Below are 15,053 nucleotides of genomic sequence, written 5' to 3' on the forward strand. Positions count from 1 at the left end.
GACAGAAAAGCAGTAGAAATGAAAGTAAAGAAAGAGGCAAAACAGCTTGCTACTACTATTGGTAAAGACAAAGCTATCAATCCACATGTTAGAGATACCATCAATCAATTATCAAACAACAAGGACATCAAACGAGTTTTGTTGGATAAGAGTAAAGAGCTTCTCCAAGATAATCAGAGAGCTATCCTATCAAACATCATTGCTGGTTCAGGAATGAAGAGGTTGTAGAAAAAAAAGAAAAAGAAAAAATATATAGGTAGAAACTATGGCCTCTTACACAAGTCCACATTTCGATCTTTTCACAGACCCACCAAAGGATGAATCAACAACTGAGTATGAGTATATAGAATATCTACCCAGGAACAGCAATGACATGAATAAAGATCAGCATATCATAGAAACCAAGGATCTTGATGAGTACCTCCTTCCTCACAAAGCACTGCTTGAGGTTCGTGGGCGTCTCGTCAAAGCAGCAGATGGCTCCAATTATGATCCTGATGATATCATCACTCTTTCCAACAACGGATGGTCACTCTTCAAGACTGTTGAGTATCAACTTGACAACAATATGGTAGAGAGAGTTGATAGTCATGTTCCACAAGCTTCTACCATTCTCAATCTGGTCCAGTTTAGTGATGATCATGGGAGAAGTTCTGCTACCAACATGCTCTGGTACAAGGACACAGGAATCGGAGGAGCATCTCCTAATGAGTTCAGTGCTATCGCTGATATGGTGACAACAACCAATATCCCAAACGCAACACAACTTACTGGAGCAAATTTCAGACAACATTTTCAGACAGCAGATCTGAAGAATCCTGCTTACAATACCGGATTCAGAGCCCGACAACTCATCACGACTGGAAATAAGGATACAACCATGTTGCTTCCTTTATCATCACTGTTGGGTTTTTGTAAAGATATTGATACGGTATTCATGGGAGTCAAGCATACACTCAATCTTACTAGAGAATCAGCAGCCAACTACATTCACAGAGTAAATGGTGTTGACCCAGGAAGGTTTGACATCAAACATCTTTCTTTGTGGATACCAAAGGTGAGACCATCACTCCAACTAGCTAGTAAGATCGAAAGTAAGTTGGTTAAGTCCACCCTCCGAGATCTGTACTTCGAGCAAGTCCGGGTTTATAGAAATCAGTATGGATCAACGGAGACAAACCCATCCTGGAGAGTGACTACTCACAGCAATGAGGAACTCCCAACTCATATCTTCTTTGCCATCCAAGCAGCCAATCGGAGTGGGAATCAAGAACAGAACAACCAGGTTTTCGACAATGCTGACCTCAGAAGCTTATCTGTGTACATCAACAGCGATAGATTCCCAGAACGTGATTTGGAAATGAATTTCAGTCCAGCTACTCGGAATTATACAAGAGCATACATGCTTTTCCAAGAAGCCATCCAAAAATATGCTGACACAGACAGTGGAAGTCAGGTAAGTGTGGAGGATTTTGCGTCTTTGTACACCATCATTCATGTAGATGTGAGTAAGCATAAGGAGAAGCTGAGGAACAGCTCTGCTGATATCGAACTTCGATGGAGACTTGGAAAACCGTTTGAGTTTCCCACTGGTACAGCTGCTTCTTACCAAACCATCTGTTTGATTCTCTCCGAACGTCATCTCAAACTCAATGGTATGAATGGCAAAATGAGTGTTGTGGTGTAAGAAAAAAGATAATAGTAGATAGGAACCATGAATGAGTTGGAAAAGGACATTGAGATTTTATTAACAAAGGAACTAACACAGAAGAAAGGTGGTAGTATCGGTTCTGTGATCGGAAGATTGGTTGGGAAGATATCTCCACTTGTGATCAAGCATGCTCCCAACATCCTTGGTACACTTGGACTGGCTGGTATTTCTGGTGCTATTTCTGGAAGCACACACAGAGCCACAGCTGGTCGGGGGATTGGTCAGTATGTAGAATATGGATTGATGCTAACTCCGAACCAAAAGAAGAAACTTGGTAGTGCCCAGGATGGAATCACACTCCGGTTAACAAAAAATCAGTTATCCGGAAATGATATGCTTTTGCTCACAAACCGACAGGTTACCAAAATCAAAAAATCCAAGCAAAAAGGAGTAGGAATGGATCTCAAGTTATCCAGTACTCAACTCAAGAAGCAAGGAGGGTTTCTCGGAGCATTAGCAGCTGGATTATTAGCACCAGCTCTGGGAAAAATGATAGGTTTAGGAAACACCGGTGAAGGATTACAACTTCCTGGAACACGGAGGGGTAGAGGGGTAAAAAAAGACCAAAAAGGAAAGGGGTTGCGTCTACCAGGAACGTGAGACCACTGACCAACTTTGACATTGATGAAATTCTGAGATCTATTCCACATTTCAGAGGAACTTTCAGCAAAGATCAGCTTCCACAACCTATATCATCAAAGGATTGTTTGGTAATCAATCTCCAAGATTTTTTGGATGGTGGTGGTACTCACTGGGTTTGTGTGTTTGGTAATGAATATTTTGACAGCTTTGGCTTATCACCACCAGAGGAGGTAGTCGGGTGGAGGAAGAAGCACCATAAAAAATGTTGGTATAACTCATCAAAGATACAGATGAATGTTAGTGTCCTGTGTGGATACTACTGTATACATTTCATAGAAGAAAGAAACAAAGGCAGAAGTGCTCTTGATGTCTTGTTGGATTTCACTCAGCACCCCAGTCAAGAAAATGAGCAGTTGGTATTGTAAAAAAAAGGGAGGAAAAAAAAGAGATAAAAAAAGGAAAACACAAAAACCTTTTTTTCTTTCACTAGTTCCTTTTTCTTTTGGTATTCATTGTATAAGCATCATCAATTTTATCATTCACGGAGCTTGTGGAACATCGATTTTTCATGATGGGATTTGTGGTTTCTTGGATAAGACTTCTCACATTTCTCACAGACAACTCTTTCATTGGCATATTGTCTGATTTTCTTGTGATTATCTTGATACCACTCTGATACTGATCTTCCAGGCTTGTTTTTATTCACGGTATCCAGTTTTTCGATCCAGTATCGTTCTCTCCTCTTAAGCTCATCTTCATCAAACATTGACAGAGAGTCGATCTGGACAATTTCTACATGTCCGAGATCAAGCAGAATGAATGAGGTCATAAAACCCCGTTCACCTTTTTGGTAGGCTTTGTAGGCTGATCGGTGACAGTACATCCGATTTTTCAGTGGTAGAGAAGTGGAGCCAACGTATACCTGATCGGTGTGTTGGCTCACAAGTTTGTAAATCTTACAAGGGGAAGTCATCTTTGCTGATAGAAAATCTTTGGAATTCTCATCGGTATACCTCTACGTAACAGGGTTCATATAATCGTTTATGATGACAATTCGGTGAAGAAAATAAAGATAGATAGACAAACATGAAAATGTATCACATAATCTCCCGTGGGACAGTTGGGTTTGGATACTCTCTCTCCAACATTCCACATTTCCGTGAAAATATTCTGGGGGTGAGTTTGGAACTCACGAAAGATGATCAGGAGCATGACACGATCAACATCCACATATTTACCAATAATCCACAGATTTTTATGTCATTGACAAAGGCAGAGCTTGACAAAATGGATAATGGAAATTTCAGACTTGTTTGTGCTGAAAAGATTGATGAGAACATGGAAGATCACTGTGAAAATATGGGATTGTTGGTACATCTTTGTATCCATGAGAAATAAAAAAGTAGATAGATAGATAAAGATGAATGTTCATTGCCTATCGTGTAAGAAAAAGCAAGAGATGAGGGGAATACAAGGAGAAGTCACATCAACTGGTCAACCATATGTCAAGGGTAAATGCTCAGTATGTGGTCGATCGTGTTCACAATTTATCAAGAAATCGGAAATCAGAGAAGGTGGATTCCTGTCTGGTTTGTTCAAGATGATAGGTTTAGGAGTAAAAAAAAAAAATAGATAGGAAATGGACTGACGATCTGGCTGATGAGTTACACAAACCAAAGCGTGTGAATTTCACTAGGAGACAAGTGACTGTGAGTGAGATTGATGAAATCTGGTCCGCCGATCTCGTGGATATGACAGCTTTTCGTAAATACAATGATGAAATCAAATTTCTGCTTACTGTCATTGATCTGTTCAGCCGATATGCTTGGGTTGTTCCACTCGAATCCAAGAAAGGTGTTGACATCCAATCAGCATTTCGATCCATCGTGAAAACTAGCAGCAGGAAACCACGTAAGCTGTGGGTTGATCAGGGTACCGAGTTCTATAATCGAACGTTCAAACACTGGCTTGATGAGAATCAGATCACGATGTACAGTACTCACAACGAAGGAAAGGCTGTTGTAGTTGAGCGTTTCAACCGAACTCTGAAAACCAGGATGTGGAAATACTTCAGTGCTAACTCCACCAGCAGGTACATCGATGTCCTTCCACATTTGGTAGAGAAGTACAACACGACAAAACACAGAGGTGTTCGGATGACACCAACTGAGGCATCACGGGAGAAGAACGCTGATCTAATCCGTGACTCACTGGGTGAGAAATCTCCACTATCCAGGTCCACTAAATTCCAGATAGATGATCATGTCCGACTGGTGAAGCAGAAACGACATTTCGAGAAAGGATACACTCCGAACTGGACTGAGGAGGTATTCAGGATCACCGATATTCTTCCGACCAGACCCACTACGTACTCTGTCAAGGACCTCGATGGTGAACCCGTTGATGGGTCGTTCTATGAACAAGAGCTCCAGAAAACTACTCAAGAAATCTACCGGATCGAGAAAGTGCTCCGAAAGGACAACAAGAAGAAACAAGCCCTTGTGAGGTGGAAAGGCTACTCGGCAAGATTCGACAGCTGGGTGCCGTTTGATCAACTCAGCTGGTTGTGATCACGGATCACAGCAGCAGATTTGTTGGTAGAAAAAAAAAATCACGGGGTAGACCTAGTACTAACTGTCAACAGCACCGGATTCGGACTCTTGTCAGTACTAATAGACATAAACAACTCCATATGTGTTTGACCCCGATAGCCTGGTTGGTAAATCTACTACACACAGGATAAGAAATCGAGAGTCACGGGTTCGAATCCCGGAAACTGAGACCACATGCCACAATGCGCATGTCTGAATCCTGTTTCACAACAAGAAACTGAGACCACATGCCACAATGCGCATGTCTGAATCCTGTTTCACAACAAGAAACTGGGACCACATGCCACAATGCGCATGTCTGAATCCTGTTTCACAACAAGAAACTGAGACCACATGCCACAATGCGCATGTCTGAATCCTGTTTCACGAAACTGAGACCACATACCACAATGCGCATGTCTGAATCCTGTTTCACAACAAGAAAATGAGAACACATGCCAATGAGCGTGTCTGAATCCTGTTTCTGAGAACACATGCCAAAAAACACCAAACCAAAACCGAGACTCGAACCCACGATCTTGTGATTCGGATTCACGGTCAAATCTATCCTATATTAGAGGGTAGGGATTATACAGTAATGCTATCACTGATTGAAAAAATCCTTGTGTAGTGTAAAGATGGAATTTGACCTAAGCAAACTCACCATCACCTATGATGGGAAGAAACTCCAGACTGAGAAACAACTCCGGTGGATTCACAAAAAATTAGAGCAAAGAAAGAATCGGGAACTTCTCAAGAAACGGATTCGGAAGAATCGAAAGAGGAAACCGATTGTCACACCACCGTTCACAGTCTCAAAGTCAGTACCCAAAGGGATTCTGAAATCGTTCATCTATGAACCGAAAGAGAATCATCCAGATCTGTATATATTCTTTGATAGTATCAACATCCCACTGAGAACATTGATACAGAAAGAACTGGAAAATCTCAAGGGTGTGAAAGTCAGTCTGACATTACAAGTAGAAATGGAGAAAGGAGATGACACAACAACCACAGACACACCATACTTCAGGAGTGGAACAATGACAGTCACAGCATCTCATGAGATTGATGACGGTATTCGAACGGCACACTCACAAATTCATAGAAATATCGATAAGTGGATACAGAATGGATCAAACTGGCACATCAATCATATCGTCGGATTCTCCGTTGATGTAGCAGCATATCAGCCAATGAGAGGTAAATCCTACATTGATTTACCGAACGAGCTCAAGAAAAAGAAGGCAATCATCAATGTCAAGAATAAGGATGATAAATGTCTGATGTGGGCACTGCTCTCAGCTCTGTATCCAGCAAAGAAAAATAGTGACAGGGTAACTCAGTATACAGACTATAGCAACAAACTTGATCTGTTCGGAATCGATTTTCCAACACCACTGAGTCAAATTTCCAAAGTCGAGAAGCAAAACAGCCTAGCTATCAATGTTTTTGGGTATGAGGATAACGTGATCTATCCACTACTGCTGACAAAGAAAAGAGGTGAGAAAGTGATCAATCTTCTACTATACCAAAAAGAAGATCAGAATCACTACTGTTGGATCAAAGATTTCAGCAGATTGTGCTACGATCAGTCAAAGCATCAAGCCAGGAAATTCTTCTGTACAAGATGTCTCCAACCACACAACACAGAGAAATCCCTGAGCAATCATCAGGAGTATTGTGATAATGTCACTGGATTATCAGCACACATGGTACTACCAGAACCGGACGAAGATGGGAATCAACCAACACTGAAGTTCATTAATCATCACAAAATGCTACAATGTCCCTATGTAATCTATGCTGACACTGAGGCACTGATCAAGAAAATTGATGGAGTGAAAAGCCAACAAACCAGCCGGGATTCACAACATGTTCCTTGTGGTTTTGGTTACGTCGTGGTGCATTCTGACGGAGTGATGACAAGTCAGTGTTTCTACCGGGGTGTTGATGCCATGGATGTATTCTTTGATAAACTCAAAGCTGAGGAGAAGAAAATCCAATCAGCACTCAATAATCCAGCACCGATGGATCTCACTAAGGAACAAGAAGAATTGTTCAGAGAGACAGAAGACTGTTGGATTTGTAAAAAGAAACTTGGTGAGGACAGAGTCCGTGATCACGACCATATCACTGGTGATTTCCGCGGTGCCGCACACAACGACTGTAACATCAAACTCAGAATTTATCCATACAAGCAGCACATCCCTGTGGTTTTTCACAACCTGAAAGGCTATGACAGTCATCATCTCATCGGAGCAATCGGCAAGACAGATGTTGAGACCGTCACATACACGGATAAGGATGGTGTGTGTAAGAGTAAAACTGTGGGTGAGATATCAGTCATTCCCAACAACATGGAGAAATTCATCTCATTCACATGGAGACAGTTCCGGTTCATCGACAGCTGCCAGTTTCTCAATGCGTCACTCGATAGACTGGTGAAAACGACACCAGATGAGTCATTCACTTTCACCAAGACGTTGCCAAACCATCAGCTGTTGATGAGGAAAGGAGTATACCCCTATGAGTACATGAACAGCTTCTCCAGGTTCGATGAGACTCAGCTACCAGCACAGAGTAAGTTCTATTCTTCTCTGTCTGATGAGGGGGTGAGTGACGATGACTACAAACATGCTGAGACAATGTGGATGAAATTCGACTGTCAGACTCTTGGTGATTATCACGACTTGTATCTCAAGACCGACGTGTTTCTCTTGGCTGACATCTTTGAGAATTTCAGAGTAGAAGCTGTCAGAACGTATCAGCTGGATCCAGCAAATTACTACACTCTGCCTGGATTTGCCTGGGATGCTCTGTTGATGTACTCAGGTGTGTCCTTGGAATTACTAACAGACTATGATCAGCATTTGTTTGTAGAATCAGGAATGAGAGGCGGTGTGTCGATGGTCTCACAACGATATGCTGCTGCTAATAATCACTATCAGGAGAAATTTGATGTTGATCAGCCATCGTCATTTATCCAGTATCTCGATGCCAACAATCTCTATGGTTGGGCAATGTCACAGCATCTCCCAGTGTCTGATTTTCGGTGGGAGAAACCATCAGAGAAACTCCTGAACAAGATACTGAACACTCAAGATGATTCCTCATCGGGGTATATCGTCGAGTGTGATCTGGATTATCCACACGAACTTCATGAGGAGCACAACGATTATCCCGTTGCTCCGGAACGTCTTTCCGTCAATGAGGATATGTTATCTCCATACCAGCAGGAGCTTGTTGATAAACTCAATTCTTCAGGAGTAGATGCTCTCAAACTTGTACCAAACTTGAGGGACAAGACAAAGTACGTTCTCCATTACCGAAACTTGAAACTCTACACTCAGCTCGGACTACGTTGTGTCAAAATTCATCGTGCTCTGAAATTTACTCAGACACCGTGGATGAGAAACTACATCGAGAAGAATACAGACCTCCGGAAGAAGGCACAGGATGATTTCTCTAAGGACTTCTATAAACTGATGAACAATGCGGTGTTCGGGAAAACTATGGAGAACGTTCGGAGGAGAGTCAACATAAAATTGCTGAGAAGTCGTGAGGAGAAAAAAATCAAACAGCTTGTTGCCAAACCAACGTACAACCGCCATGTGATCTTCAACGATGACCTGGTCGGGGTACAAAGCAACAGGACAAAGGTCGTCCTCAACAAGCCCATATATGTTGGGATGTCGATTTTGGATCTCTCAAAGACACTCATGTATGACTTTTACTACAATCACCTGAAAGTGATGTATGGCTCTGATGTGAGACTCTTGTACACCGATACAGACAGCTTGGTTCTTCATTTCTTTACTGATGATCTGTTTGATGACATGAGTGAGTTTCTTGATAAGTATGATACAAGCAATTATGATCAATCACATCCGTTATATTCCGAGAAAAACAAGAAAGTTGTTGGCCTGTTCAAAGATGAACTCGGTGGGAAACTGATCACTGAGTTTGTAGGACTTCGCTCCAAGATGTACAGTTACTCTGGTGAGGAAAGTGGAAAAAGAGGAAAGGGGGTGAAAACAGCAGTGCTCAAGAAAACTATCACACATGATGATTTCCGAAATTGTCTCTTGGATCAATCCGTTTTCCATCGAGAAATGACAACACTCCGGAGTCATAGTCACGTTATTTTCGGAGAAACGGTTAATAAGATAGCCTTATCACCATTGGACACAAAACGATACATCACAGAAGATGGATGTAGCACGTTAGCGTTCGGGCACCATGAAATACCAAGATATCTGGCTGAGGAGGGGTTTGATAGCAGCATTTCATTCATGAGTTATGCTCCGGATATGATGAAGCAGTTTGTCCAGTGATCATGAGAAAGAAAAAAAAGATATATGTACCACTGCATGCCGAATATGGCCCGACTCATTAAGGCCCACAACAAGAGAGTGTTGCACCCACCAGCACCGGACAAGGACTGCAACTGCAGGATCAAGAACTCGTGTCCACTCGAAGGAAAGTGCCAGGCGGACAACGTCATCTACCAGGCCATGGTGTCGGACGACACTCGTAACGCCAAGGTCTATACCGGCATGTCTGCGCCGCCTTTCAAAGCTCGCTACTCCAACCATTTGACTACGCTCAGGCATGACCGCTATGAGAATTCCACCGAGTTGTCAAAGCATGTTTGGTCGATGAAGCGGGACAACAGACAGTACGTCATTGACTGGAAGATCCGCGACAGGGCCACCTCGTTCGATAACACGTCCAAGAGATGTGGCCTCTGCACTACCGAGAAGTATCACATCCTCGAAACCGACGCCCGCACAAGGCTGAACAAGCGAAATGAGATTGTGTCAAAATGCAGGCACGAAAGCAAGTATGACCTATCAAATTTTGTGCCCATCACATAAGGACAGTGATTATTCTATGGCCTTGGTATCGCCTCTATATCTGTTACCTGGCATGGCACCACTCTGCGCTATCACCTTTCCCTAGGCACTCTGTGCAATGCATCATGAAAAATGGGCTGGTCACACCCCGCAATGTCATCACCCTCATCTAGCACCTAGGCAACCTGTAAATGCATCATGAAAAATGGACTTGTCACATCCGGGACCCGACATAATGACATTTTTCACACTCCATAATGACGGAGTTCACACCTTCTGAGTATATAACCAGTGTATCATACTTTGTTTGATCATCCATCTGATGATCCGTTGCTTGAACGGTGAAACAGTGTGTAATGGAATTTGATCTCTGACGTTTTTTCCGCTTGTGTGTGAGTATTTTATTAAAACGAAAATGTCTTTTCAAGTGTGCAATGGAACTGATCGGGACTTGCTTGAATGTGACGCATACGCTAAAAAGCAACTTTTTACTTGTACGTAGTGTGCAAGGGGCCTTACTCTTATCCACAGTGATGGTAAATCTATCCTTCTTCGATCAATCCACATCTGACTTGAATCATACTGGCAATTCACACCAATCAAGAGGGCCCTCGGCCATTCGGTTGATATCATGGGGAGCGCTGGTGCCGGTGATGGGATCCCTAACAATAGTCCTTATGCACATTGTACAGATGTACGAAGTTCTGTACTATGGCCGTAGGTGTGTACATACCCGGTTGGGTGTTCATTGTGTGCTATACATGCGCGTTTGACCCATTTAGCCTCACAATTCATGGCAAACGATCACTTTTCAAGCCTTCTTCACTTTGGGATTGAACTAACGACTAGCTAGATCTCTGCCGGAAAAAGATTTCGTATGAAATGCCTTCATGGCCCATTTCATAGTGGAAATAGCAGTAAACACAATAGGGTCCTGCACATTCAACACCCAACCGGGTCTACGGGATTCTACAAGATTATACGGGATTTCGTGCATCTGTACAATGTGCATAAGGCCTATACCCGGGCTGATGGCCGTGTTGGGGCTTCCGTCACCGCGTTGTCTGGGTATTCCGCTCCGCAGCCGCCTGGTGGCCGCTCAGGGATGGCTTCTTCTACCATCGATTTACCTATCCCCAGTGTGAGAGGTGCGCGCCCTGATGGTGAAGCACCATGTTCACGGACGGCTTCTGTATCAGTTTCCCCTAGGTTGTGGTCTGATTCTTGCGCGCCACATGAGCTATCTGGCAGTGCCTGCGCCTTGACTAGCGTTGAATGTCCCTGCCAGCCTCTGGGTGTTGACTTGCCACATCGTGAAGACCCTGCTAAGGGGTCGGCTAGTGCACCTGTCTCGACACCCCCTGTTGGGGAACATCCTTCAGGTGTACCACCCGATTATGTCGTCCGCGCCTCTGTATCGGTTTCCCCCAGGATAGAGAAGGCCCTGCCAAGGGGTAGGGTCATGCACCTGTCTCAACGCCCCTGGCGGAGCAACACCCTCCAGTCATACCATCCGATACTGTCATCCGTGCCTATAACAAGGTCATTGGTTGGCAACAAAACCTTTTTGACCTGCCTAATGGGGTCTCCGGCAAGACTATTGTTCGGGTGCTCACTACGGAACTACGAAAATTCAATATTATTTTCTCAGGGAGTTCATGTTGATTCCTTGTACAGGTTCTTCATTTTACCCTCTTTATTTCTACAACGCGTAGGGCGTGCCATGGCAGCCAAGGATTGCGGCAAACACTTCGAGCGCCGTTGTGGGTTATGGAAAGATGGAAATCTTACCGAGCTCCTCGATGAGGGCAACACGATCCAATGTGGCTTAACGGGTAGGACTGGTCATGGGGGTCGTTTTGATGATGATCAACCACGCCAGTTTGGCAAACTTATGAACCAGGGCAGAGTTACGATGGCCATGCGTATGCTCAGCTCTTGCAGGATGGAGCAGTCTGTTACGCCGGTTCTTGCTATGGATGATGTGGTGCCCGTGGGTGGCACTGATTACGTGGTTGGTGATGTCCTGCGTCAGAAACACCCTGTGCCTGCTGTGCCTAGTCCGGATGTGTTGCTTCCCGGACCACAGGGCCATGTGACTAAAATTGACTATGCCTGTATTAATTAATATTGACTTGATACAGAAAAACTTCCTTGGCGGTCCGTGGATCGGCGGGCCCGTCTGGTTTGGACTCTGGCACTTGGCGCAGAATGTGTATGTGCTATAAGGGTGCATCGACTGACTTATGTGATTCCATAGCCATTTTATGGGTATGATATTTACAGTCCAATTACCGGAAGGGTCGTTGGCACCCTATGTTGCCTGCTGTCTCATTGCGCTTAACACAAATCCTGTAGTTAGACCTATCGGGGTGGGTAAGGTACTTCGCCGAACTAGTTCAAAGGCCTTGTGTGTAATGAGGTCCGATATTATGGAGTTGTGTGGCGTTGAACAGGCCTCTACCAGGATCCCAACGCGCCTTGGAGTCGATCCATCAGGCAATGGAAATTGCTTTTCAGCATGCCAAAACGGAGGCTTTGTTGTTGGTGGATGCCCAGAATGCATTCAATAGCCTCAATCGATGCGCCGTCCTTCACAACATTGCCAGGGTGTGCCCTCCACTATCTCAAATAACTACGAATACCTACTAATTTCCAGCAACGCTGCATCTGGATACAAGAGCTGAACGTTCAAATAGAATTTGAAGCTGTTGAGCCTCATGCTGCGATGACACCTGGTTTAAGGAGGCTCCAACCTTCTGCGCTGCGCAGCCGGTCTGGCGCTCTGTTTTTTGCAGGCAAAAGTCTTGTTTTTGCCGATAAGTGCGAAAAGTTGGGAAATTCCCATCTCAACTTACTAAAATTTGAACTCCGCGATCGACAGTCTTATCAGGGAATATTGTTTCATTCTTCACCTGCAGTCTTCCCTGGGCCCCATCGAGGTTCCTGTTGTTTTTTCTTCCATTGTGTCAGTGGGTATCAGGGCATGTTTTCAAAAGCATCGCTGGTGTGAGCAAGAAGTTGACTTCACAGCTCGATTTCTCGAGATCCTGAACAATTTTGCTTGACGAAAAAATGACCAAGGAGAACGGAGCCAAGCGTCTCGATGGCTGTGTAACACCAGGGACCAAAACCTACTGTAAGCGCGTTTTGGAGAGAGAGACTGAAGTGGGTGCACAGACGCTGGTAAGTGGATCCACTTCTAATTCTCAAGTGGCGAAATATATTGCTACGCTGAAAACATTGCAGTCTTGAGTGAGTGGTAAATCGTTGGTGAGCTACTGCTCAGTGACTTGGGCTATTTACGAAAGCTGTGACCTGTCAGCTGCCAACGTCGCCAGCAGTAAGTCATCACCTGCGTCCACTTGAATAAAATGCAGCACTGAAAATTGAGTATGTTGTTTTGCAGTGTACTATTCTCTATTGTCAGAGTGTGAAGTATTTTTGTAAATGTTGTGTTGTAAAGCACCAGTGATTTGAAAATATTCCTACACTACTCGCACCAGTTCTATTATGATGAATGCATGCACCTGTACCCATAAGCACTATGTGCATGCACATACGCAGGCACGCGTGTGAGCCTACATATTGTGTGTGTGCGCGCGCGCGCAGTGCATGTTGTGTGTGTGTGCGCGCGCGCGCACGTGTGCACAAGTGCATAGACAGCAGAATATGGTAACTAAGCTCAAGAGTATGCATTTGCATGTGGGTGTATGCTATTGCGGGTGCGCGTATATGACGTACATGTATTTGTGTGTGCAAGGGGTACTTGTTTGTGAGCATGTGCATGGAAGCGTACATGTATGTATCAATGTGTGCAATGCGCATGCACCCACATACACTTGTGGTTGTTCCATGTTATTGGGAATAGTGTTATGATTATACCTAATGGGTGTTACAATTACTAGCAGTCGTTCATTGCCAATATTGAGTTGAACCTGCATCTACATTGTACATGTACTACAAACATGAAACTGCCCCCCCCCCCCCGCCCCAGAATATAATAATTGTTATCCTCCTCAAGCTCTTTGCATGTTGCTTTATGAGAAATACTAGGAGTGAAATATTGCAAGAGTTGTGATGCAAAGCTGGTCTGAACTGCGCTCAGGGTCAGTAGGCCTCGGCCTGGACCATGAATAACGTTGTGCATGGATCATGCCAATATCCAGATCAAGGGCTAAAAAGCCCAGGAACCATGGCCTCATCTAGTCTCCATGTATACTATAACAATCTGGGGGACCATTCAATGCTTTTGACACAAAAAATTGGAGTAATACCACAAGGAATGCATAGAATGATCACCTTACCTGAAATATAACAATTCCAAGAATGGTGGAAAATCGGCCAATTTTCTGTCCTATTTTTATTTGTGGAGGTCTAAAATGCACGGTAACCCCCCTAAAAGTATATATTTCTAGTTTCTATGAAGTATGAGGATCCCAAAAATAAAATAAAAAGGGCATGTCCATGAAGAAAATATGAAGCTGTGCACCCAATTGTACTTTGCGGACGGGCATTTCTGCGAAGTTCATTTTTGTACCAAAATTACTATTTTTCTGAGTAGTCAATGTTGATTGCCAGATTTTCTTGCTCAAATGCTTCACTGTGATGTGTGAAAGGACTTGCAATCACAAAGAGAAGCCAGACAACTGGTAAATCTGAAATATGACCCCAAAACAAGCAAATTTAGGCCGAAATCGATAAATACACCCACCCCTAGAAATACACCTCAAACAGCCTTATCTCCGCGGAAACACCCCCTGAATTTTTTTGTGGAGTAACATGGGATGATATAGAGCACACTCATCCACAAAAAGGAGGGGGTTTATGAAGAAAAAAAATCACCCCCAAAGGGTTGGAGCCTCCTTAACGCACAAATGGACATACTTGACTTGGGCTATGGACTTAGGTGAGGAGGCACTTGCTCCTGTGGAGACTTGCCTCTCTCAGATTATTTTGCCAGTTTTTGTGGGGAAACCTGCATTGTCTGGCAGTGATCGGAGGGTGTTGAGACTCCATATTTGCATGGCGGGATGGCTATCCCGGATTTGGTTGGTATGTCTGCGCACCAGCGGTGGCAGCCTCGCCGCATTTCTTTGGTACTGGGTATTGTGGGTGGCTGCTTTGGGACACTGCATATGCCCTCTCGACCTGCCGCCTCTCCGAGTCACAGGAGTGTAGTATTCGGGAGTGACCACGTTGCCTCTACTCCGGTGGCAGTGATTGTGGGCGCCGTGCAGGAGCCGAAGGCCCAGACCCATGCGCAGCCAAGGAGGGAAGCTGTGGCTGCGGCGAGCGTGGCTGCTGAAA

General features: G+C 44.2%; 2 protein-coding genes across 2 annotated transcripts; both read left to right on the forward strand.

Annotated features, from left to right (window-relative positions):
- The first annotated feature begins 265 nt into the window (after positions 1-265).
- On the forward strand, positions 266-1,687 carry LOC135816919 (uncharacterized). Its single transcript, XM_065330023.1, has one exon. The coding sequence runs from the start codon at positions 266-268 to the stop codon at positions 1,685-1,687; it is 1,422 nt and encodes a 473-aa protein (XP_065186095.1).
- A 3,835-nt stretch (positions 1,688-5,522) lies between these two features.
- On the forward strand, positions 5,523-9,221 carry LOC135816920 (uncharacterized). Its single transcript, XM_065330024.1, has one exon. The coding sequence runs from the start codon at positions 5,523-5,525 to the stop codon at positions 9,219-9,221; it is 3,699 nt and encodes a 1,232-aa protein (XP_065186096.1).
- Positions 9,222-15,053: the final 5,832 nt, after the last annotated feature.

This window comes from Sycon ciliatum, chromosome 5 (genome assembly GCF_964019385.1).
Source record: "Sycon ciliatum chromosome 5, ocSycCili1.1, whole genome shotgun sequence".
Lineage (NCBI taxonomy): Eukaryota > Metazoa > Porifera > Calcarea > Leucosolenida > Sycettidae > Sycon > Sycon ciliatum.